The sequence below is a fragment of the Gymnoscopelus braueri genome, assembly GCF_963280865.1.
Source record: "Gymnoscopelus braueri genome assembly, chromosome: 20".
Taxonomy (NCBI): domain Eukaryota; kingdom Metazoa; phylum Chordata; class Actinopteri; order Myctophiformes; family Myctophidae; genus Gymnoscopelus; species Gymnoscopelus braueri.
Genome location: NC_137622.1, coordinates 31072483 through 31099247, shown reverse-complemented (window position 1 = coordinate 31099247; position 26765 = coordinate 31072483). Strand labels below are relative to the sequence as shown.

Genomic DNA, 26765 nt, shown 5'->3' with positions numbered 1-26765 from the left:
ACCAGGGACTGGTATAACCTCACAGAAACTACCAGTATGCCTAAACCTAACCTCAAAACCACTTCCACCTGGGCGAAACAGCGGCAAAAGAGTCCGGTGACCACCACGCAAAGATTCATCTTGAAGTCATACAATCTCAATGGCCAACCACCCTCCCAGATCCTTGCCCTGGCAAACACCTACAGTATATGCCTGTAACGACTTTCAACTTAATGCCTAAAGACACCCATTTTAATGGCTCCGCTCAGCCATGGTTGTTGATGCAATGCATTTTGGGTGCGATACTGCCGGTTCAGGAGCCACTACATACTTTATGTATGGTATTAGTTCAAAATTGGGTCACAGCCTAACCTTCACTGTAGTTTTTGAGAGACGTACTTTACACTTTCAGACCCACTGTACATGAACCTAATGCAGAATTCATACATGTCGTGCCCCAAAAATAGCAGATCTAACGAGCTCAACGCATCGCATCACAATGCATTGTGAACTTGTAGATCTGCTATTTTCGCCATTTTAAACCATTACATTTTTTTCCTGCTTTTCCGGCACGATAGTCGCCCAACAAAGCAAAGCATCGTTGTCTCAATAAGAGAAAAAACAAGGTTGTCTCCTTATGAGTTTATTGAACATCATAAAACATATTTATAATATCTCACAGCAACTCTTTACTCAGGGAAAAAATATTCATGAAGCAATATTTAGAATACTTCCACACTTACCAAAAGGCCATTGATGTTACACGGCCCTAAAAAGAAATGATTAACATAAACCACCTTAGCTACATGTAGGGCAAGGCAATATTACATTTCTACAATTTATTAACTATTAAAACTTTCAGCAAAACCCAATGTACTTAGTGACAGTTAAAACATTCTCTCTAAGTAAAAGAGCTGAATGGTAGATAAAGGGAAAAACTAACAGCATTTTGGTTTAGTGGCAATTAAGGCAAGTATTCATTTTTGATCTGTTCTTCGATGTATACAAGGCACCCACTTTATCAATGACATTCAGTATGAGGCATTGTACAGAAATTGAAGCAAAATACAGTACAGTGGTAATGGAAGTCAGTCACAATCAAAATAAACAGTCATTTAATATCCATGGATAAAGACTAAAAGCACATTACAGGACCAATTCACACAAGTTGCCTGTTAAGATTTTCTGAATTATTTTTAAGGCTTGGGTCTGTCTACTTGATACACCTCAAGTGTATATTATCAAGTGTATATTATTGTATTATAATCCAACATGTACCGAAGGGCAGTCCAACATCTTGAGCCAGCCCCCTACATCCCAGAATCTAGGCTACAAACCAAAGGTGAGCCCTTGAAAATCTGGACCCTTTAGGCTTGGGACACCCTGCCTGAGGTGCCAGTCATCTACTACCACTTTCAACCCCCGTTTTGGTCATGAATTTATTCAAAAGTACATCTTCGAGCTCACAACGCTTCGCGAGGCCACACGTGTGCTTGTAGATCTGCTATTTTATTTTCACCTAGACACACCTTTGTACAATTAAGTATAACTGCTAACGGGTTTTACACATTTTAGCTTTTACAATGCCTAAATTATAATGTTTTCACCATATAATATAGGCTATGTGTATAGTAATGTCTTCCTCCATCATGGTTTCATTATTTTCTAAAGCACTTTGTAACAGTTTTTGATATATAACTCTACTAACAATCACAAAATTTAAGTAGCAGTAGTAGACAAGAAATGGACAGAATGATTTACCTGACTTTGGCATCAGTTCACATCAGATTAATCAGTGATACATTTCCTCACCATACCAAGTCATTCAGATTCCTTCATTGCCATCAAATTAATACGTACATACAGAATCTTTCATCTTTGGATAATGTCAGTGGATGAAACTCACGAATCAGTTGAATCAAAAATCACCATTAACACGTAATAAAAACATTTGATCCGCAAAGTACTATTGCATAAGTCTTCCAAGACAGGGTAAAAATAAAAATAAAAACAAAACAAAGCAATAAAATAAAAAAAGGTGATCCTCGCAGTTTACTTTTAGGTTTGATTGTCATCCATCTTAAACTGATTAACCCATTCTGATCACTGAGTTATACAATCAACTGCCCTTTGAGCACACCAGCTACAAAATAAATCCCACTTTAGACAGAGCATGTGCATTCAAATCTATTCTACAGTCTTCACAAACTATGCCAGAGAATAAAAAGTTTACTAAATGAACTTCAGCGATCGTTCAACTTTACAAGAATGTCACATCAAAACAAGATTGTGAGAATCTGTCGTGGAAAAAGGGGACAGTGAGTTGCTTTGTGGAGTCTGCAGCTGTGCAGGGCATGGTGTTTGTTTTCTAAGGGGGTTAGGCGAGGAAGAAAAGGCTACGGGGTTAACCACTTTCACCCTGGAGGGGTATTTCATTATAGACAAAATACATTCAAAAATATTTAAAAATAGCCGATCTACAAGCCCATGAGCTTGTCCTATTTTTTGAATAGTGTTTAAAGTAGTCTGTATGTGTGCATGTTGCTACAACAGGCTCCCTGGCCAGGACACCACGGTCAGCGTGACTTTATTCTTCTGTAGCTTCAGCATTGGGATGAGAGACGAGTTGTTCATGCCCACCGTGGTGGCACCATTCACCGCCACTATCTCATCACCACACCTAGAGAGAACCACAGACTCAGCCGGTAAATATGGGCTTCAGTGACAAGTTGTGATGAGGTGTGATTTCTAAAAATAACAGAATGGGTAACTTACTTGAGGCGTCCGTCAAAGTGAGCGGGTGTACCAGGCACAATGGTTTTGATGAAGAAGGGCTGCTGCTGACCGTGGCTCTCCTCGTAGCCCCCGACGATGCTGAAGCCCCAGCTCTCGTTGTTGGTCTTCAGCAGCACGATGTCACGGCACCAGTGCATGTGACTGAAATATAAAAAAAAATAGACAATGCTTTCTTTCTGATAAGAGAGAGAGATAACAGAAGGCTAATCTGTTACGCCTGAAACCCAACAGGTGCGCAAGCATAAGCACACAGACGTTGCTTTTCTTCCGATCCATGTTATTGAATGCAGCCGAGTTCTCACTGGCCGTGCATGCACGGACGCTCCACTCGCACACGTGAAGGAGAGCAGGAAAAAAGTTGTCCGTGCGCATTCTCATTGAAATGCATTGAGCAGACATCCCACTGTGGCTAGGTTTAGCGATAACTGTCGTGCACAAACCTGCGGGCACAATAAAGCGTGTGTGCGGACGCTTTTTCGGTGGGTTCAAAGCGGTAGCATTATGCATTACCAGTGCAGTACCCGCTATCAGCGGGTACTATGACGTCAGTACAAGCCCATACCCGTCATTCGTGGCCGACACTTGCATCATTTATGTCATATCGTGTCATATGCGGGGGCTGCCCAATGCCCGTCCTTTTTTTCTTTGCAGTGACTTGTAATCATGGCGCACGCCAGTTCTTGTTCTCGCTGATCAGATTGACTTCATACTCGACACTGCACCTGGGTGGACGAGTGCTTGAGCTGGGACCCAGGAGGCAGGGGCATAGTTTCTAGGGTTTAGTTTCTATGACAGCATCCAGAGGGTAGCTTCCCCGTCACTTAATCATGTAGCAAGGGCTTGGGAGGAAGAGCTAGGGATTGATCTGCCCGTCTCAATTTGGCAGTCGGCAGTTTCACTGTTACATTCATCTTCAATTTGCATAAGGCATGGGTTGATGCAATTCAAGGTTTTACACAGGTTGCATCTATCTCCAAGTAGACTAGCTACTTTCTATCCCAATTTAGATCCAAATGGTGTAATCAGGACCCAGCTACCCTTAGCCACATGTTTTGGTCGTGCCCTAGACTGACTACATTCTGGACGGAGGCATTTAATACCTTTTCATATATGTGTAAAGCAACTATAGACCCCAATCCAGTGACTGCATGGTTTGGTGTTCTCCCACAGGGAACACCAATGGCGACTCACCAAGCTGAAGCTATAGCCTTCTCCTCTTTACTTGCTAGACGACTGATATTGTTCAGTTGGAAAAAAGAGGCTCCGCCATCCCACAAACACTGGGTGGCGGATGTTATGTCACATCTTAAACTTGAACAGCTTAAATATACGATCAGAGGCTCCACTCAGAAGTATACTATAGTCTGGCAACCGTTCCTGTCATACTTTGAGGAGGTGTATTCTACCGTTGCAATATAGCCATTGCAGTATAGCCATTTGCCTTTCTCCCCCCCCCCTTCCCTTCCCAGTTATTTGATTTCTCTGTTTTAATGATTTCTTTCCTTTTTCTTTTTTCGCTTTATTGACTGTAATTTGTGTGATATTAATACCGTTTTTCATGAAAATATATTGTACTAAAATGTCCTTGCATTTTCAGTCAATTAATTACTGGTTGATATGAGTATTTGTTTCATTTGATATTGTGTACTAGTGTCTGTGGTGTCTTGTAGTTTGTTATATGTTGGTATGTGTAGATGTCTTGAAAATTCAATAAAAACATTTGAATAATAATAATACTTGACACTGCACTCCCTTGGGGTGTCGGCCAAATGTGAAGACGATTGGTTAAGACGGTTCTCGAGATAGGCAAAGGACATGGATATACACACAGATTTGGAATTTATACATAGATTAGCGTCATGCTACCAAATACTTGAATAATTATTTCACCAGGCTTAGTACAAGAAGATGACGAATTCATTATGTTAATTATGCTATTGACACCTTTGAGGCTGTGCACCATTAACCACATGAACTCTAACATCCCTATTTTGGGCATGTCATAATAGGCTAGCTAGGCCTAGATCGCCTATTTACGGTGAAGTGATTTAATGTACAGGGGAAAAAAGGAGGGGGTCCAACTATAGACCCCTGTGGGACTACGGTACAGTATATAGGGTTTTAGTGGTTCACATAATTATTGAAGTGTGTTCTGATGATGTTTGTACCTTGGCAGTCCCAGCCATCGTGTCCACAGTGGGGTCCAGTTGAGGTCATCATCTCGCGAGTTCTCCCCAGACTCTAGCTCGTCCTTGTTGCCTGCCTCGCCGTCCTCCTCCGGGTTCTCCGAGATGGTCTGGATAACACGCAACACCACCTGACTGTGGGCCGTCTGGGCCTTCAGTACCGACACCGCTTCATTGTAGGTCAGTTGGGTGAGGTCTACGCCATTGATGCTCAGCAGAATGTCACCTAAGGCAGCCCAGATAACATGGAAAACAGCAAGATGACTTTGGAGGAGCTTATGTTGAACGAGACACGCATCTCATCACGGTTGGGTTCAATTCAATTTCTGTTCAAGTTGATGTTATGGGGAAAATAAAGACTATCTTTTCAAATTTAATCATTATGCCGATTCCCCCATGTAAGCCCTGGCTGACCCCCACTAGTTGGTCTTGGGGAGGGTGTAGACATTGTGACATTGACAGGGCTCCGCTTCTTATCACTGGGAGGACAGAACACATGAGGAACACGCCATAACTTCCAATTCGTCTCCCCAATGAAAAGGTGCCCCGACAAACCTAACACACGGCAATGCTAATCCAGCTACAGAAACCACCCTCCCCACCCGACTTCTCTGCAAACATGGCCAATTGTGTTCGTACCTCGTAGGGAATGCCCGGCAAGTCGATGCACCATGGAGGATTTGAACCAGTGGCTCCACAGTGGTGGGCAGGAATTTTACCCCTGCGCCACCCCGATGTCTAATATGGTTTTAAAAACAGTTCACCCAACCTTTGTAGCCATTTTGGGGCCAAATCACTTTATTTGAAGAAGATGCAATGTTAAACAAGGGAACCAGGAGACCTGGTACTGCCAGACCCCTAGTGGTTGAAAGATCAAAGCACTACGTCACGCTAAGCTTGGCCAATCAAAAAGAGGACAGAAGACAGAACTCTTTTATGCCCATGTATGGACGAAAACGTTTGGAGAGGGGGACCGAACAGAAGACAGACCTCTTTTATGCCCATGTATGGACGAAAACGTTTGGAGAGGGAGACCCGACAAAGCCTCATGTAGGCCCGACCCCCTGGGTCTGGCAACAAAAATATACTAGTTCAATTGAATAAATATGTCTGAAAACAGTAAGCACCTGTTTTGATGGTGCCATCTCTGTGCAGACAGCCTACGGGCTGCACACTGGTGATGTAGACGGGTAGGCGACTGCGGCAGTCCCGCCCGCCAGCAATGGTGATGCCCAGAGAAAGACGAGGTTCCTTCTTCAAGCTCACCGTCTTCTCCTGGCTGGAAAAGCCACCTGGAGGGTCCTAGACAGCAATGAATGGCACACTTTTTATGATACATCACAAACATCCACATTGGTCTATTCTTTGTGCACCTCTGGCAAGCTCAAATACTAAAGGGGAACTCAATATTTAACATACATCCCTTTTTGTTCTATTGTGAAGACGTGAAAATCAGATGCAATGCTTCCCAGTGTGCTCCGTGTGCGGAGAACATGTTCATGAATGATCCAGAGTTTTCATCTCTGGGATCGTTAGACTTCAGCCGATTCCTATTGTAAAAGTACTCGTACAAACAAATGTGAAGCATTTGAGATGCAGCCGAGAAGTAAAGGCAGAGGTAATGTGTGAGGATCAACACCAAGCTCTCGTAATGGAAGAGACGTGTGGAAACTGACAGCTTGAACCATCTTCCTCCAGGCTCTCTGGAGTTTGTAAACCATCAGAGTAGGTCTGGGAGTGGGGGCAATGATGGGATGGGAAGGGACGGGGGAGGGCTCTTCCTGCCCCAGCAGGGAACCCACCCACTTCAGTAAGACTAAAAAGACTCCACTCTGCAGGCGAAAGCTAACTGTCACCAGCTTTGATCCTCTGTCACCCAAAGAAACAACCAAACAAAACAAGACAGTGGCCCCATAGCGGCAGAGCGAGCAGCACCCTGGCTCTTTTGATCAGGACAGAGGGAGGCCCCAGAGAAGGGCTTTTATCTCCCCTCACCGGCACAGGCGTCTGCTCCCAACGGGGGAGGGGAGTTGCTTCTCATTACAGTCCGTATACATTGCAGCCGAGTGTTACCCACAAAAGTGTGGCGACTACCCTTACGTACCACATATTGAACTGCTTATCGTTACATACATACACACATTTTTCATATACACTTTGTGTGAGGCGTAAAATGGGAAACGTACTTCCGTATCTATTCCTTTTCAAAGCTCAGGAATGCTGAAAGAGAATAGCAAGGCCTCAGGTCTCTGAGTAAGAACTTATCTTACAAAACGAAAAAGTGTGATTATTGGTATAATATACTCGGGACTACTCACGTCAGGAACGATGCATGCCCCACCCGCCTATGCAATACCCGCTGTACCTGTTGTACCCGTTGTCAGATTACCCGTTGTACCCATCTGTCTAACTGTGTCCCTTTCATGCCCATATATGGAGATCCTTGCATCTGTCTGTCTGTGTGGCTTTTATGGATCCGTTCCCTTTTATGCCTACATAATTATGTGGATCCCTGATATCATCATATATACGGGCATATCGGTGGTTGAACCGTTCTGGTAAAACGGATCTCCAAATATGCCATACATATATGGGCATATCGGTCAGATCTAGTGGTCTGGAGACTGGATCAGTGGTTCTGGACAACCGCCAACCACCGTTGGTTGACAAAACGTCCACCCAGCAGCTACATGTTTGGTTTGAGATTTGATTATTTTCATGTAAGGGTGTGGTGAAATAGCATGCATATCCTAAAATTATCAATCATTACTTATGGCCCAGTGGTGTCTGCAGAGACCCTGCCCAGTGGTTGGCAACCAAGCCAGCAGGACCGCAGTGGATTTTTGAAGCAAGAATGAACTAGTGGCCAACTCTAGTACTGCACGCTTGAAGCATAACAGTGGACTACTGCGGACTCTGACTTCAAGTCACCAGCCTGTGACGTCGTCTATGTCGTTATCTATGATGTATGACTACAGGTTTGGGCACGTTTTCAGATTCGAGGTTTCAAAATCTGTCAGAAGTGGCATTGTTCTAGGAGGTCTTTCAAGATTACCTTCATGTAGGTGGAGCGGCGTCTGAAGTACTGCGGCTCAGGAGCCCTCCTGGCAGCTCTGCTTTGTGGTCCTTCTCCGTTACTGCCTCCTTCCTCCTGGGCCTCTGCATGCCTCATCACCACAAAGTTCACCCGCACCTCACTAGCCTGCAGGCACATTCATTTTGATAACAAATTCACATATCCTTCCCAGGTCATCAGATATTTGATCAAGTATTTGGAGACTCATCTTGGCAGCACTAACTAACTGCAACATTATACCTGTATGATCTGGGCAGCACTCTCAGGGGTTCCATGCCTGAGGTCGTGTCCATTGATTGCCAACACCTTGTCATTGTTCCTTAGCTTGCCGTCCTTGGCTGCTAGGCCTCCAGACAGCAGGTCCAGGATGAACACCCCGGTCTCGTCCGACTTGCGGATGAGTTTGATCCCCAGTGGCTCCGAGCGCTCTCGCTTCACCAGTGTCACCTGGATGACCGTGCCCGGGTTGTGATTGGCGTTAGCGTTGCCGTGGAGGCTGTGAGATGACTGCGAGGCAGTGGCAGTGGTGGAAAGGGCGGGGTGGTGCTCGGGGCGTGGCTTGAAGCCCTTCTCCTGCATGACGGTGACCCGGAGCACGGAGCACGGCCGTTGCAACATGGCGATGGCCCGGCCGTGGGGGACGGAGGCCAGACTGACATCATTCACCTAAGAAACATGACACCAGAGAGAGAGAGATAGAGACGCTGTCACTTTTAAAAACAGGTCTCTTCAGCATGTATAATAGCTGGGAAATATATCGACATTGTGATATGAGGTTGGGATTTTGGTTGTTGTTACATGTTGTCTTGTCCTGGTATTAAAAGCTGCATTACGGTAAAGCTATAACATTGTATGAACGCATTAGACAATTCTAGCTGAGTGAAATGAAAAACAAATGCCTCAACCCGTTTGATTACCATACCCACATTTTTTACTGATGGTAATTGCTCAAAGATGTCTATTGAGTACATATAGAAAGCTAAATAGTCATCCCCAAAACATAGTCACATTATCAAGGTATTGTCAAAAATATAGCACAATATTTGATTCTACCAATACCACCCAGACCTAGTATATTGTATATGCACACACTGTACACAAAAGGCAGCCAAGATGGCCCATGTGATGAAGGACAATTAGATTAGACATTGTCTGTTTTTCTGCTTGTAGACAATTCTATTAAAATGCTTACAGATGCTATGATAATGTAGCTGTTCCTGCTGGGAATCTGACATGTTGACCACTTTCTTAGCCTTGAATCATAGCAAATCTAACTCATGCAATAAGATCTCGTGAATAGTCTGATATAGTACAACAGCACATATTTGTCCAAAAATTCATTCGTTTTGCTTAGGAACTATGTCAGTTTATCACCTATAAAAATAGCTGCCTGTCAAAGCAATGCCTGCTTTACAAATCTCATTCGAGAAAAGGCCTTCACAAAATCAATGCATTGATTCAAGGGGAAGAGAGAGATTCAGTTTCAAGAAATTAGGAATGCAATCTTCACTCACCTAAAACATATCTGTTTACATGCACTGGCTTCCACAAAAGCCAAAAGAGAGAGAGAGAGAGTGAGAGAGAGAGAGAGAGAGCGCGAGAGCGAGGGTGGGGGGTCTACTATTACAACTCCTGAGGCAGGTTAGCTGGTAAATTTTACTTTCATTTCCAGCTTTGGGATTGGTGGGCATTGAGGAAACATTGCATTTTAGATGCATTCTGAGGCAGGGGTAACGGAGCTCAGGGTGAATCTGTCCTGAGCTCAGTTTACAGCGGCACTACATTCCAGGACAGCCGGAGGGCAGAAATCCAAGGAGACAGATTATGGAAGAGAGGAAGCCGCACCTTACTGAAATCCCCTCTATAATAATTCTTTGCACCTTCATTCTGCTCTATGCAATTGCAAACCGCAAGACAGCATTGTTACGTGTACAGCTGGTTTCATAATTCCATGGTTTGCTATGATCAGAACACTGCTATGCCATGTAAACAAATCATTATAAAATAGCTTTTCATAAAGGGGGATTAAACTGATTATACTTATTAAATTGTACTTAATTATCATTCTTGATGTTTTGCCCTAGTTATAACCAGCACAACATCACACCAGTGTTATTAATTGACTTGGCTATGAGCAAAACAAGACAAAAAATAAAAAGGCTATACACAGCCAGATCAGGTTCCAGTTAGCTTTGGGTGTGAACCTTGATCCTCTGAAAGAAGAAGGGATCAGTGAATCAGTGACACTAGCCAGTAAACGTTGCTTACAGTAATAATGTTTCACTAAAACCAGGCCTAGGTGCCCTGAAGTGCACAGCCACACCGGTTGCCATGGAGCTAAACTTGTTTATCTTGAAAGTCTGCTCCCCTAGACCTTGCTTTGAAATGTCATGTTTACAACATTGTGTATGGTGAGGAGGCGATACAGAAGATGGAAGTGTTTGTGTACAAAATACACTCAACTGAACCAGGACAAATTGTGCACGCAAAGTGCTTTTGGTTTGCCATACTTTTTATTCAGTCACAGCAGAGGAGGAGATGTGGAATACTTCACAGTAAGAGCTACTTCATCCAGACACCCTCATCATCGCTTAAGCCTAATATGTACTTTGTTGCTCAACAAAGTATATACTTCACTGAAAATAACGGATTCTTGGTGGTGTCGGCGAGCGACGCCACATGTTAAGAGTTTCCCCTCACCTCTAGGATGTGATCCCCTGGGGCCAGCCTGCCATCACGAGCCGCCAGCGAGTCACGGACAATCTCCTGGATGACTATGTTGCCCAGCGGGGTGTCTTTCCCCCCCACGATGCGCAGACCCAACTCGTCTTCTGGCTCATCTCGGAACAGCTCCACCACGTTGGCCTCTGAAACCAGACTAGTCCGCAGGGGGGTGTTGTCTGGAGGGCATGGGGTGCATGGGTTAGAAAGTGCATGCAAAAGAGGATCTTAGTGACAAAAGAAGTTTAGTTTACAACATATCCCTAAGATCTACACTGCTTTTTCATGACAATATAGTAAAAACGGGGGGTTTTTACTATATTATCCAGTAAAAGCTAAGAACTACAGAAGCATGGCAGGCTGACCTTAGTACACTGTGATATAATCAACGTAGGTACAGCTAATACAATTTACTAAAGCAAAGCGGCCTGGGCGACGGCCCCTTCCTATGTGAAAGCCCCTGTACCCCCAGACACTGCCGTTTTTTTTGGTATACATGGCAAGGGCTCCTCCCAACTGTCCATAATGACATTTGAGTGTCATATATATTGATCATGTGTTTGTATACATGTAGGCAGCAATGTAGATTTATTTGTGAAAAGCAGAAGTCATTAGAGAATGTGTTATGAATGCATAATGTTATGTAATGATGAAAACAAAGTTATTACAAACATTTGTTTGAATGAATGACTTGGCTTGCTAGACAGAGCAGTATGAAGAATGTTTTGAGTTATTCCGTTCACATTTCCCACGATGAAAACGTCCAACAGCATTGGCAATGCTTGCATATTGGCACACCTAAATCAAACACACCCATTATTACTTTTATTAGCTGCAGCTGGGAGGCTTACATCATAGCGTACAAAGGCCATGATTTTACCTTTCTGTAGTTCTTTAAGTCCAGCTGCAGTGGTTCTTTTGCTATCTTTATTGTGACGTTTTCTTGTGAAACAGAGGCTAGTTGTGTCAAGTCTCGCCAGCCAGACTCATAAGTCATAATTAATTTAATTTAATAGGGAAATCTTAAAGGGGGGAATAACGATTGATTGTGCAATCTGTTTGTGTTCCCTTTTCCTACGGTACCTAGCTCCATCTCTTCAGGTACATCTAAATAATTGAGCAATCGTAAATCCAGACAATGTCAATGAGAATGATGATGTAAGCTTTTTCCGAGAACTAAGGAGTTACCAGGTGTCTGTAATCTACGTTTTGGACCGATTCCGTGGTGCCTTGCAGGTGTGTCTTTGTCTTTGAACCAGTCAACTATAACGTATGCGAGTTGTTCCATGTTCTAATGATGATGATTCACCTGTGCGTCAAAATCAAAACCCTGAGGCCTAAAACGTGTGTATATTTTCCACTGTTTTGACAACTCCTGCCATGAGCACTTCACCTCTGACAAATGCTTACCATCCCTTTCACTTTGCACACCAATCAACAGTTCAACAGCAAATTGGATGACTTTTCTTACAGTTACTATGTCATTATAGTATCTTTTAGGCCCCCTTCCCACATACCGTGCAATCCATAACATTGCTGGATAGAAAATAGCTGGCAAAAGAGAGAATTGCCCTCATTCACAAAGCGTGCGTATGCGCAGATATATATACTAACGGGCATATCCGATAGTTTCCAGAAGGACAGTCTGATTAATCATTATTATTTGTACGTGATTTTTGTTTGTTATACACACGTCTGTTCGGAGGCACTTGGTATGAGCCACAGCAATCAACAGGCAATATGTGACATTGTCTGTGGATTCATCGCTTTACATGCCAGTGGGAAACAGGCATTAGCGTTTGGTTCGTGAAATGACTCCATACCATCTTCGCTCTCCTCATAGGCAGGATTTATTAGCCCAGGTTCGGCCTGGCTTCGGACGGAAGATCTCGACGGTACAGGGGCGTGTTTAGCATCAGCCGACGACTCTCCCTCGCTCTTAATCCCCTTTAACTCGTTCCAGGACGGCTTCTTCTTTCGCTCCACCTCCTCCTTCATCTTTTTGAAAACAGGACACCTGAGGGGGGAAATAATCCAACTCATACAGTCAACAAGAGAACGCAAAATCTATCACACATTTCAACTACTGAACTGGTCCCACCAACAACACAGAGCATTAATTCATGATCAATGATAATGATGTAAAATGAGCAGGGAAGTCCTGTTCTGAAGCACAACTAAGGGGTGCAGGAGGCAAAATGGGCTAGAAAGATTAACCCATTATGACCGGGAACGCATCTGTGTGTAATTTTTATTTCATTTCTTTGGCTATTGAAAACTAGCAGATCTACAAGCTCGTAGCACTCTGTGCCGTGCTATGAGCTTGTAGATCTGCTAGTTTAGAAAAATCATGAAAATGTGTGCGAATCTTTGAATATATACGTTTTAACTCAAATCTTTGCTGCTGGGGGGGTCCACGGGCAAATACATATCATTTTGGGGGTCCTTGACATGAAAAAAGTTGGAGAACCACTGATATTACAGCAACATACGTTTTTTTTTCTTTTTTCCTTTAACTGTTAGGATTTAGAAGACATTTGTAGAATCGCCAGAAGCTAAGATTTGAGTTACAAATGTTCGCTTCAAAAAAAAATATGGTCAAGATTTAAAAAAAGATTGCAGATCTACAAGCTCATAGCGTGGCACTCAGCGCCGCACTATGAGCTTGTATATCTGCTATTTTTTTTTAATAGCCAAAGAGATCTATAAAAATGACACAGATGCGTTGCCGGTCTAAATGGAGTAAGGTAGAAAGGACGGAGGGGCTAGTCAAGTACAGTTTCGGTCAGTGTGGCAGAGTAAAGCAGGGAGAGAGAGAGAGAGACTAGATTCACATACAGAATTCAGAGGAGAAGCGCTATGCAGATGAGCACACTATTTTACTGCATTGCAGGGAGTCTGTGGTGGGGGACAGGTCCAGTCTGATTAATTTAAGTCAGTCATTCAGTGCTAGTACTGTGCTGTTTGCGCCTGGTGGCTGAACTTTGCCTCCTCATTTGTTTACATTGGGAGGCTGCAGCAGGACTGTGACCCTCTATGACAGCGAAGGCCTTAGTTTACCCACAAGTGATCGCGTCACTTGGCCACGTGAGACGATAAGCACCACAGCGACCAGACCACGTGAAAAACACGAAGGCTGGCTTTTCAACAGCTTGTGAATGAATAACGGTGCACGTTTTATGTTAAAATGTTAAAAGGAGTAGTTCACCCAAAAAAGTACTTCTTTTCTATCAATTACACACCCCATGAAGCCTTCAATTCATGGAGATTTTTTTGTTTTTGTCACATTCCTATTTCCTGAGCCAATAATTTCATGACCGGGTCATCGGTCAATAGACTCAGTAGGACTCTTTGAGTCTCCGCCGGTCATCAAATTATTGGCTTAGGAATGCGACAAAAACAAAACAATCGCCATGAATTCAAGACTTTATGGGGTGTGTAATTGATAGAAAATAAGTCATTTTTGGGGTGAACTACTAACACTAGCTACCAGGAATATGTGTCAGACACTAAGACATAATAATAGCTTTAGCAGCCGTATACAAAGGTGACATTTGAAACTAGGCAGCTTAGAAACTAGTCATTTTACATGCCCAAGGGCGCAGCAGTAGTCTCTCCGTCTCTTCATGACTTCACCACCTTTAAAACTAAAGCACTGCTTCAGGTAGGGACTTTTTCACTGCCGTGTGACGAGTCCAAGCGCTAAAATGAAATATGGGCCAAAATAGACTACCTATAGAATACATTAAAAGGGAAACACACCGTTCATGTGAATTTAATTTAATTGCTAATGTTAATGATTATCATGGCCAATCAAATTTACTATATTTACAATATGAAGCCATGAAGCCTTGAATTCATGGAATGTTTTTTGTTTTTGTCGCATTCCTGAGCCAATAATTTGATGACCGGGTCATCAGTCAATAGACTCAGGGCTGCTGGCACTCTGCATGGTAGGGGAAGTGTAGGGTCAGCTTGTCCAGCAGGTTCCTGACCAGTAGTTCCGGACCCATACTGACGGAAAATTCCCCATCATGTTTCTTAAAGCCCTTTTCAGTGTTCCCATGTAGTATTCCAATTCCCATGAATTGGCAAACACTGGCCTTGCATGCTCATGGGGTCTATGACTGCAATTACATCAATACGATTCATATTTTCAGAAGTCAAGATCACCATTTTGTATTTGTACCCCAAAATTTTCAGCACAACTTCAGTGGTGTTTTAGAGAGCACATAAGACTATTCAGTGTTATAGCTGCACATTGAACATTAGCCCTGCAAGAAATATAATATTAGAAACCATCAACATCCTTCTGTGGAAAATGCTGTGAAATGCTTTTGAAAATGATTTTTTCCCCCCTTCTTATCCAGCATGATAAACGTACCTCTCCATATGGGATTTCGGTACATGAGAAATATGCATAATGATGAATTACGCCACTCTTTAATACTGAGGCAACCTAAAATGTCAGCCCATCAGCATCACTATCCCCGCTTTTTTCCCCTCGTTCAGTGGCCTCTTACCTGTTGTGCAGGTGAGGCTGCAGTTCGCAGCGCTGCATGCGCTGGTCGCACTCTGCGTTGTAGGGGCAGAGCACGGTCATCTTGTCCAGCAGGTTCCTGACCAGCAGGCTGGAGGGCCGGCACTGATGCAGCTGCAGCCGCTGGCGGTCCACCGGACAGAAGTCCTGCTCCTTCAAGAAGCTGCTCAGGCAGTTGAAGCAGTACGTGTGGCCACAGGGAGTGTCCATGGGCCTGAGCAAAGGCTGCAAACAGATGTGGCACACCAGTTCATCGTCCACTTCATCCTGGTACTCGTACAGGTGGCTCTCCTGGCCCTCGTGCTGCTGGCCACACTCCTTACACACCCGGGCCCATGTCAGGCTCGCAGCGTTGTTATTAGCACCGCTGCTGCTGGCAACCTTGGGCTCCGTCATGGCCGCTGGCCGCGGAGGAACCCCAGTCCAAACTTCCTCTGCTCCACAGGAAGGGATATGCGTCTGTCTGCACGGCCCACTTATCTCCTCGAGCAGTTGGTCTCTAGTTCACTTCATAAGGGTCTATTCTATATATCTGTTTGTACATCCCCAGTTGAATCCATTGGAAAGATCATCAGACCCAAGTCACAATCCACTGTTCCACCCAGTCTCCTTCATGACTTCATTTTGGCTTTCTGCTGAGAGAAAAACAGAGAAATGTCTGCTGTTGAAGAAATTCTTTGTACTCAAACCAAACCAGCCAGCTCTACAGGAAATGACACAAATCCACATAGGACCTGCAATATGGCAGCAAGCGGCAGCTGTTTCCTCTCAGCAAGTTTCCTGAGGGACAAAGGGAATTCCCATTTCAGATAAATATCACCGTGGGCTTCATCAAAAGGACTAAGCCGCGTGAAAAGAGGCAGGAAAATAGCAGAAGGGCTAAAGTCAAAGCCCTGCTAATGGAAAGAAACAAAGGCATGGAGCAGCTACACAGGCATAAGAACTGGGCAGAAATGCAATCCCAATTCCCCATCACTAATGACCCCCATGCGCCCAATCAACAGAGGTCTGCATCCCTCTGTGGGTCTCCTAATCCCCGCTAATTCCCTCTCCTACAGAGAGTGCCGATCACAAATGCATTCTTCTGAGAAACTTTTGCCACTCTCTCCACATCAGCAAATACACACTCCAACCTTACCAGTGAGTCAGCTCCAAAAACGACATTTTATTATTAATTCTAGGAGTTGAGGCATTCAATTTAGTGTGACTCGGTTCCACAGATAAATATTGTAAAAATAGCAGATCTACAAGCTCACAGATCCACAAGCTCACAAATATTATATCGGTATTTATCGAAACATTTCTATATCAGACGCTACACAGCAAAGGAGCAAAATCGCATTATAAATAGATTATGGATGTACAACTTGTCCTGTTGCCCATTGTCAAAATGTAAATTCTCCCCAAGAAAAAACTAAACGGTGCCTCAGTAAAACATCCTCCTTGTATTCGAATACTGGCCATTGTGTGACCCCTGTGTAGAGGTCAGGTGGATATAAAAAGCATATAAAGGCGTTATCGTTTTCATCTTCCGTGTTAGCATTGTATTGTTCCACTCACCTGAGATGATATCTGTGTTGTCAAGCACCCCAGCAGCCTCTGCACATAACCAACCTAGCAGCTATGCTGGCTGCCTAAAGCCTGAATGAAACCAGAGCCTTTACCTCAACAGCACATCTCAGAGTAATGTGTATGTGCGTCTCTGTGAGTGAGTGAGTGAGAGAGAGCGTGTGAGAGAGAGAGAGAGAGAGAAGGGGGAGGGGGATGTAGCAAAAGATAGCCGGGGAGTGAAAGGAAAAGAATATAAAAGGGTTTTGTATACTTACTTGTACATGGATGTCGCGCAGTGAAAATAGCCGATCTATAAGCAGAAAAGCTTGTAGATCTGCTATTTTTGGTGCGTGACACCGCACACAAGGAAGTATATCAAGCCCTTCAGTCAGTATACGTGGGTGTGTGTGTGTGCGTGTGTGTGTGTGTGCCCTCCCACTGCACTGGCTGGGAGGACGGCAGAGGGAGAGCGGTGTGACGAGGCACAGGGGAGTTCAGAGGAAAGGAGAAACATTCAGTCTGCTTCTGTCTGACAGAGAGAGGGAGAGAGAGAGAAAGAGAGTGGGGGGTATGGTTTATTATGGGCTGATGATGTCGCACTACCGCAGGCAAAGCACTCAAGAGCATCTGAGAGCTAGATCAACCAGTTACACACATGAGCGTGCACGCCCGTGCTAGTACACAGCTCAACATGTACACACGCACACACAATTATACAGATGCTCACTTAGGTCAGGCAGGACTTGTCCTTCACAGCCTTTCTTTTACTTTGCTCAGGTGATACCTATTCTTGTAATGGATATGGGTCATGAATCCTGTAACACAGCGAGGCAAACAAATGAGAAACCAGGGTGTGCTCAATTTAGCAGGGAAATTTAATTTACATGACCTTGTAGCCAGCCCCAAAAGAATGCGATCCGATAGCGGAAATCTAACAATAAACTAGATGATTTTAAATAGGCTGCATTGCCTAATTGAAAAGGACACGGCATATGCTCAGAGAAGAACAGACGGGTGATCACATTCATTCAATACCTTACGTTGTATTTACTTAATTAAATGATGACAAAATGTGGTCCCGACGTTTGGAAAATCACCAGGCATTGTTAGCCAGAGAACGGACCCTTGGGATTTGTTTAGGATGCAGCGCATGTCTTCATTAGAGCAGTGGCTATCTGTGCAGGGAGCCAAGCGGTGGCCCTGGAGATGATGATGGACGGCCTCCCGCTTGCCCTGTGTCGTCAATGCACTGTCAAATGCAGGGTGTCAATTTAACTCAGGCAGGGCTACATAGGATGTTGTTGTTGTACCTTTTTGCTATCATCCACACCATTCTACCATTTTTGACCCGGAGACATTTGAAAACACCGCTGATCCCGTTTTGTGTTTAAAACTCAGGCATTGCTTTTTAACCCATTAAGACCTGAGGCCGCTTTTAAACATTTTCTAAATCCTAACAGTTTTTCGGAAAAAAAATGTAAAAAAATAATTTTCACGATTTTTCAAAAATAGCAGATCTACAAGCTCGTAGCGCGGCACTCGGTGCCGCGCTATGAGCTTGTATATCTGCTATTTTTGAATAGCCAAAGACATCTAAAGTGACACAGATGCGTTCCAGGTATTAATGGGTTAATGTGGATGGCAGGAATGGAGACGTTTTGAATACAATGACGCAGACGCCCACATTAGCTTCCTGATTCGGTATTATCAGTCTTTCCCTGATTGAATCGTCACGTCCTTATCACGTTCCTTTTCCGTAAGAAAAACCAATGCATCGAACTTACTAGAGGGGTTTATTCAATATGAATACCAAATTACAGGTGTTGCCGCTGACCTGACCTTGTTGTCTATGCTAGTGAGTTAAATTCTGCAGGCTCACAAAATGTGGCCTACATAGTACGACTACGTGAAGAGATTGATAGACAGGGATAGTGTGTGAAAAGCTGGTAAATAGGCACTCTCTCCCGATTGGCTGAAATCTTGTCACCTACCTGAAAATGTTTTTTTCTGTTTATTAAAGAGCTGGGAGGGACAGGGAGACCCCTGTGACAGAACAAATACTAGCGATAATTCCTATCAGAATATATAGCTTTAACCTTTTAACAAAAAAATATCACTTACACTACCAACGTTTCCAAACACATTTTAATCCTAACAAAGAACAAATGCAGTTGATAAAGTAAATCATGGATGTAAGTATGTAAGGCAACATCCATGGACGGACGCCATCATTTTTGTTGTTGCTCCTTACACATAGTGAATGTGGACATAGTCTAAGACTCTAATAGCTTGCCTCCTGCACATGTAGGCAGTAGTATCATTATGAATACTTATATGTATTCATACATACTTATATTTAACTTAACAGCATATGACATATTTGAAAAATTCCTTAATTGTGTTTAAAAAGGCAAGTTTGGCAACAAGCTGACTATAATATAGTCAGCTTAATATGCTCCACTGCCTCCACATATGTGGAGCACTGTAGTGTACTGCAGTAGACAGATTCCGAATCTCTACTTAGTTAAAACATGAATGCTATGCATAGAATGTGATGTAAAAGCATGGGAATCTACTCCAACATAATATACAAGTGACCTTGAAGCGGCAACACATTCTCCAAATGAAATGCCTAGCAATCATGTGACTTTCTAAGCTTTCTAGGGAAATGTCTTTTTCGACCCAAGTGTCCTCGAGTCTCTCCAAAGAGAGGATTACCAGGGGTGGCATTCCCGCGTTGCGGCATTCCCTCATAGCTCAGCAGTGTTGCCAGATTTTGTGAGAGAAATGAGCAACCAGGTGAAGGAAAACAAGCCCAAAAGAAGTGAAAGTCGCTTATAATAAGCAGACAAGGCAACACTGTAGCTCAGCCCAAATCACTTGCTCACATTGTTGACGTGAGTGAGTCACATGTGCTGACACACCTTCTGTGACACAGGTGAGGACAAAAAACACATGCAAAGTTTCCCTTCTTGGCTGCCAGACTGTACCAGACAGGAGGTGTGTCATGTCTCTAACCATAATCTGCACGGTGCCAGACCCTAGTAATTTAATCCGGGAACGCATCGGTGTCATTTTAGATCTTAGCTATAACCACTATTTTATACTTCAAAAATAGCACATATACAAGCTCATAGCACGGCATGAGCTTGTAGAACTGCTATTTTTGAAAAAATCTTTAACATTAGTGCAAATCTATTAAAAAAAAGTTTCAAGGAAATTTATTTTTACTCAGACTTTGCTTCTGGGGGTCCCTAGAACAAAATATTTTCAGATGGGGGTCCGCGGCCAAATACATTTTGGGGGTCCTTGACTTGAAAAGGTTTGAGAACCACTGATATAGCAACAAAAGCTTTTCAGAAAACTGTTAGCATTTAGAAGACATTTGTAAAAAAAATTGGGGTAATGCATTACCAAGTGAAGAGTTGGAATAGGAATTATTATTTAAATGTTTGTGTCAAGCGATATTTATTTCTAACAAGTAGCCTATACATTATTATTTAAAAATGTTCTCCTTTTTAAAATAATATTGTTATGGTTAGGGTTGGGGGTCATCTCATCAATATTATTTTTTCATTATTGCACAACAACATGCAAATCCAAATGTTTTAAATGCAATGAACAATATTTGCATTGCATTGATTTGACCATAAGGAATGGATGAATCACATGTGCACGAGCCATCTTCTGAAGATGTCTAGGTTTTGAGAAGTTTTTTAGTTTAAAAATAAATAATGTTTACGTAACATATTGTAAGTGATTTCTACTATATATATATATATATATATATATATATATATATATATATATATATATATATATATAAAAATGGCCATTTTCTCAACATTTATCTGTAGAACCAAGTCAAACTAAATGTAATGCCTACAATTCCAAGTGCTTGTCAGGGTGGGGGGGCGCTGCCTGAAAAGATTGGGAACCCTTGCTACTCTACGGTAAATCTGTGGCACTGTTCCTCACTCGGCCAGCCAATCAAAGGGGCTAGCTCACTTTTGCAGAAGCAGCCATCTTGTTTAGCATTTCTGCGGACCTCGTTGGAAACGCTGTCCAATTCCCTTTGTAATTTGCATATCGGGTCTAGAGTGGACACGGAAAAAGCAGTTTGTGTTCATGTATATGCGAGTGGAAATGATCGGACACAGTAGACGGGATCTTAACCCAGACTGAACGGTTAACAGACCGCTCCGTTTAAACTGCGCGCATACTGCTACTTATCAGTGTGACGGTCTGATAAGTTATTTGATTGATGAATGGCCCAAACAACACAGTTTACCAAGGCCACCCCTCCACCATCTGACGACGTTGTCAGCGATCTGTCTGATACAATAGCCTAGTTCCAATTATTAGATCATATCAGGATTGTATTACATAACAATTAATAGCTTAATAAGAATGACATTCGCTAGTCTCTGAAACAGTGTAGTTGACAGTACTTTAAAGAGTCTACACCATGAAAATCACTTTTTTCTTGTTTTTTTGTATTTTTTGGGGTCCCCAGTGTCTCTTGTACCCCAAAAAATGATTTTTTTTTTAATTCAGTCATTCCTTCTCATTTCATGGATTTCCAGAATGGGCGTGTCTGAACAGGCGATCTCAGAATGGCAATGTTTATGAGGTCATAAACATTTTTGATGGCAAACCCAATGTTAAATGAAAAGTGCCCGAATCGCTCTGAAACTTTTTCTACCCCCCCTAAGTGGGGGTCTACGAACAAATACTTCGGGCTCGGATTTTGGCTCCGCCCCCCGGAAGTGGGTGAAACAGGCACCTCAAACACTTGGTGGAATTGTTCAAAAATGTTCAAAGTGTTTTTTTTCCGATTTTGTATTTTTCTTAGATGCTTCTTTTTATGCAGAATTTTTCCATTTCTTTTTTTTTTTTTTTTATATTTTTTTTTATTAACAGAATTTTGTATTAACAGAATTGCTCAGTAGCCCCCCCCTGCCCAAGAGGACGTTTTGGTATTGCAGCTGAAAGTGCTGTATAAGCCAGAGACAATTGACTTGGGATGAGTATATCTGAGTGATGATTTAGGCTCAAACCTTTTGAAAAAGGTTTGAGGGACATACACCATATGATATTAAATATCAAATATTTTTTTTAAATTCATGGTGTAGCTCCTTTAAGGGGTTTAGCTTGCTGCGAGCTGATATATATGACTGTCATTTCTTGTTTAGGTATTAAAGGTCTTAAAAGTCCTTAAAGGGGGAATACCACTCATTTTTAACATTGAACCATGTCATAATATACCTTAGAGCTGTTGTGTGGAGATAAGAAAAAAGTCCCCCCCCCCCCTTCTATGTTGCCTAGAACTGGAAAATTGATTGTTGGGGTCATGTGATCAGTGACATACGGTCCGTGTACTCTTTGGCCCGCCCTCTAGGCTGCCTCATTCACTAGACTGGTTGAAACAGTGCGACTTGGATATAAAGTTAAGACTTGTTAAAGCATTTTCAGCCAATTGATTTCTATTACCTACAATGTACAATGTCTTGTGAAATGTGATATATAACCACATGCCATTATAAACTACTACAAGTCCCACTGTTTCAGCTGGAAGTGAGATTCCCCATTCAAGTGAATGAGGCAGCCTAGAGGGCGGGCCAAAAAGTACACCGACCGTATGTCACTGATCACATAGCCTCGATCTCCAGGCTTTTATTGTTTAGTTTTGCTAAAGAATAAAAGCTTGGAGGAGCGCGTCGGTGTACCCAGTATAGGAAGTGTTTCATTTACCCAACCAACCAGAGTGCAGTGGGCGTCGCTCGTAATGTTGTGTTAACGGGGCCGGGGTTGACGGACATATCGGTGAACCAATGGGATCAGGCGCAATCTTTCCGCGCCTCTATACACCCGCCCCTCTATACACGAAAACAGGAGCGCTAGTGCAGCCTACTGATCACATGACCCCAACAATCAATTTTCCAGTTCTAGGCAACATAGAAGGGGGGGGGGCTTTTTTTCTTATTTCCACACAACAGCTCTAAGGTATACTATGACATGGTTCAATGTTGAAAATGAGTGGCATTCCCTTTAAAGTGTCACTTCACTGTCATCTGGGGACTGTCATGGAATTCTGGATCAATCAGAAATTGATGAGGCAGATAGGAGTCAAGACAATATTCTAGGTGGTGATGCTTTATGTACAATATGATATCATGGGGAGAAGTACAGTAACACTCATGTCAGTGGTACGGTAGTTCAGCCAAGAGGCAAAGGCTTAGAGCATAGTTATACCGTAGTTGCTTCAAGGACAGGCTGAACCATAACAAGATAGGCTGTAACATAAACAATAGCTATCAGGCCTAGTGGAGACATTTAGGCTCTTACAAGCTACCAAATATCATAATGTGTTAAGTACACTAAGTGACTTAGTATATGGTAAAATATAAAGGTTAGATTAGATAATAGGCAACCATAATAACAATATAGTATATGGAATAATTCTTCTCCAGGACCCCCCCCCCCCCCTTCCCCACAAAGTTAGAACACAGGTTGAGAACCACTGCTGTAGACTAAAGCTCATACATGGGGTCTCTAAACCTCCCACTGTACAGTAGACCAGTGTCCATCTACGCATACCAAACTGGTCTAAAACAGCACCCATGGCATTAACGTTTCAGACGAGGATTCCTCTAAAACGTGGCATTCCATTCCATTCAACAGGAACAGTGAGAAGTATAGTAATTCATTGTAAACAAAGACCCTCTCTCCAAATTCTCACAGTTAAAACGGTGACTTTGAAACGTTGCAATGAAGGCCTCTTGCTTTACATTTAGTCATGATGCATGACTGCAGAACATCACAATAGCTCAAGGGTTCCTAAACTTTTCAGGCCGCAACGCCCCAAAATAATCATATTTGAACTGGGACCCCCCACCCTGACAAGCACTTGGAATTGTATGCATTACATTGACTCGGTTCCACAGATACATATTGTGAAAGTAGCGGATCTACAAGCTCACAACGCTCTGAGCTTGTAGATCGGCTACTGATCGGCTATAATGTGGGGACCCCCACTTTGGGAACCACTGCACTAGCTCATGGACATTCACAGTGCTGCTCTTACCAACTAAGCCAGTCATCAATACAGCCTCCTGAATCTTTCCACAAGATAAGAAAGGTTGGTAACAGGCACGGTACGGTACGGTACCAATGCCACCCAAGGACATAGCCTACACACCCTACCCTACATGATAAATAGCCAACTAATTATGTTATAATAAATAAATAATAAAACATGACAACTGTTTTAGGCATAATCATACTGTATCTGGGCAAATTACTCATCGTTTTATAGCCTACCAACCAAATTTTAAAATGTGCACAAAATACATGTTAATGAAGCAGAGCCGTGATAAAATGGCTGCTCTATCATTCTTTCTTTCTTTTTCAACTTTTCCTCAGTCTTGGGGTGTTGCACATTCTCAAAAGTGCTACAAACTTTGGGGTAGCATGTTATGTACAACAACAACAACACAAAGTTAGTATTGTTGTTATTGAAAACACAGAGAGGCGCAGGCGCTGGGGAAGTGCAGTGGTTCTCTAAAAGTGGGGTCCAGGACACTCAGGGTTCCTTGAAGGGGTTCTAAATTGACCCTTACAAGTCTGTAACTCTGACAGTGTATACAAATGGAACCAAATGGACCCATTAGGGTCCATTTGTACACTGTCAGAGTTAAGATGGGTCCTTGAAATGTTAAAGTTTGAGAGCCTCTTGCTGGTCTAGTGGCCATAAAAGTAGGCTAGCTGGTAGCTATGGTGTTCTCTGAACTGAAGCCATAAATAATTCAATGTCCTCCACTGACAGCTATAGTGACAGTCGCTTTGGTCCACCTGTAATAGAGCCAACTGATAGAGAAGGTCATAAAAGTACACAGACACGAGTGGGGAACAAATCAGACCTCTTGCTTGTTCTCTGTGTCGCTCACCTGGCTGGCATCATGATACATTATACACATACAGTAATATTATGGCCCCCGGCTTGGTGCGAACACCTTTAACTGTTAAAACCTTTTTTTGTTTGTGTCAAACTGTCAGTGGTGGAAGTAGTACTCAGTAATTGTAATTAAGTAAGTAGCAACACCACAATATAAAAATACTCTGTAACAAGTAAAAGGCCTGTGTTCAAAATGTCACTTGAGTAAAAGTACAAAAGTATTGGCATCAAAAGGAAAAGTACTAAAATGTTGGCAGACCTACAAGCATCGCGACGCGTTGTGAGCTTATAGATCTGCCATTTTCAAATAGCCTATTTATAAAATAGGGTTAAAGCGGTTAATGTATGTTTTATAATATATAATAATGTATATATGCAAAGTAACTAGTAACTTAAGTTTTCAAATAATTGTAGTGGAGTAAAAGTATAGTATTTGCCTCTGAGATGTAGTGGTAAAAGTACTGAAAATTGGAAATGCTCCAGTAAAGTAAAAGTACCTCAAATTTGTACTCAAGTACAGTACTTGAGTAGATATACTTAGTTACTTTCCACCACACCACTGGTGTCAAAAAACTATTCCATAAGTTTCACCATAGGTGTTAGTACTATACGTTACATTAGGAACATCATGTTCAGCCACATTTTCATGTTTGCTTTGAATTACATTACATAACCTGATACAGAGTCAACTCAACAAGACCGAAACTCGTCTTACCTGTAAAGGTTTTCCCCGGAAGTAAGTTAGCCCAGCTCTGCTCAGCCTAAAACAAAGAACTCTCGATGAATCCCGAATTATAGGGGGAAAAAAACGTTTAAAAAACGGTGGACGAGCGTCTATATTAGCGAAGCATCGCGTTAGATCGCCATAGCGCGATGAAATGTGGTCATAATGCTGTTCCCCCAGGTGTGGTTCATCATCATCATCATCACACAGGCGGAGGCTCAGGCTGGCTGGGCAACAGTCCCAGTTTCGAACAACAAACACACACACCACGGTCTGACGTTCACCACAGGAAGTCCATGCAAATATGGACACTAGGTGGAAAGACTGGTGATGCGAGTTATATGGACACAGGTCACATCTGTCAAGGTACCCTGCCTGCCCTATGAGTAACATAACATCTGTTTAATATGGAGAAGCCTCGCTTTATATATATATATATATATATATATATATATATATATATATATGTATATATATATATATATATATATATATATATATATATATATATATATATGTATATATATATATATATATATATATATATGTGTGTGTGTGTGTGTGTGTGTGTGTGTGTGTGTGTGTGTGTGTGTGTGTGTGTGTGTGTGTGTGTGTGTGTGTGTGTGTGTGTGTGTGTATGTATGTATGTACACATTTACTCAAGTACTATACTTACTTAAGTACAATTTTGAGGTATTGTTTACTTTACCTCTGACAAGGGTGACCCCTCTGTACAAAAAAGGAAACCAATTAGACCCTGGCAACTACCGCCCTATGTCTATTCTTAGCTCCATCTCGAAAGTCATGGAAAAAATAGTCTATGAACAGGTCGATAAGTATCTTGCAGAGAAAAATCTAATTTACAAATTCCAATCTGGTTTCAGAACAAACCACTCCACTGACACATGCCTTCTCTATTTGAACGACTCTATCAAAAAAGATGTCGACAATGGCAAATATTGCGGCATGGTCATGCTGGACCTCCAGAAGGCCTTTGACACCGTTAATTACCCAATTATGATCGATAAGCTCAAAGCAATAGGTTTTGATGATACGTTGGTGAGCTGGATGAGATCCTACCTGGAAGGGAGGGAGCAAGTGGCGTTAACATGCTACCCCAAAGTTTGTAGCACTTTTGAGAATGTGCAACACCCCAAGACTGAGGAAAAGTTGAAAAAGAAAGAAAGAAGTTAACGGCACCCAGTCCCCTCCCCTCCCAGTGACTTGTGGTGTTC

At 42.7% G+C, this 26765-nt stretch overlaps 1 protein-coding gene across 3 annotated transcripts; it reads right to left on the bottom strand.

Annotated features, from left to right (window-relative positions):
* Nucleotides 1-606: 606 nt before the first annotated feature.
* lnx2b (ligand of numb-protein X 2b) lies at nt 607-25772 on the bottom strand. Of its 3 annotated transcripts, none has more exons than XM_080415285.1 (10): nt 25522-25772; nt 15282-15933; nt 12582-12775; nt 10738-10937; nt 8278-8703; nt 8017-8163; nt 6089-6263; nt 4944-5187; nt 2755-2916; nt 607-2659 (listed from the first exon to the last, which is right to left on the bottom strand). In XM_080415285.1, the coding sequence occupies exons 2-10, from the start codon at nt 15692-15694 to the stop codon at nt 2524-2526; spliced, it is 2097 nt and encodes a 698-aa protein (XP_080271411.1). In that variant the 5' UTR covers nt 15695-15933; nt 25522-25772; the 3' UTR covers nt 607-2523. The 3 variants fall into 3 exon arrangements, with proteins under 3 accessions (XP_080271411.1, XP_080271412.1, XP_080271413.1); XM_080415286.1 differs by having other exon boundaries at nt 15282-15930; XM_080415287.1 differs by lacking the exon at nt 25522-25772 and adding an exon at nt 16859-17146 and having other exon boundaries at nt 15282-15930.
* Nucleotides 25773-26765: the final 993 nt, after the last annotated feature.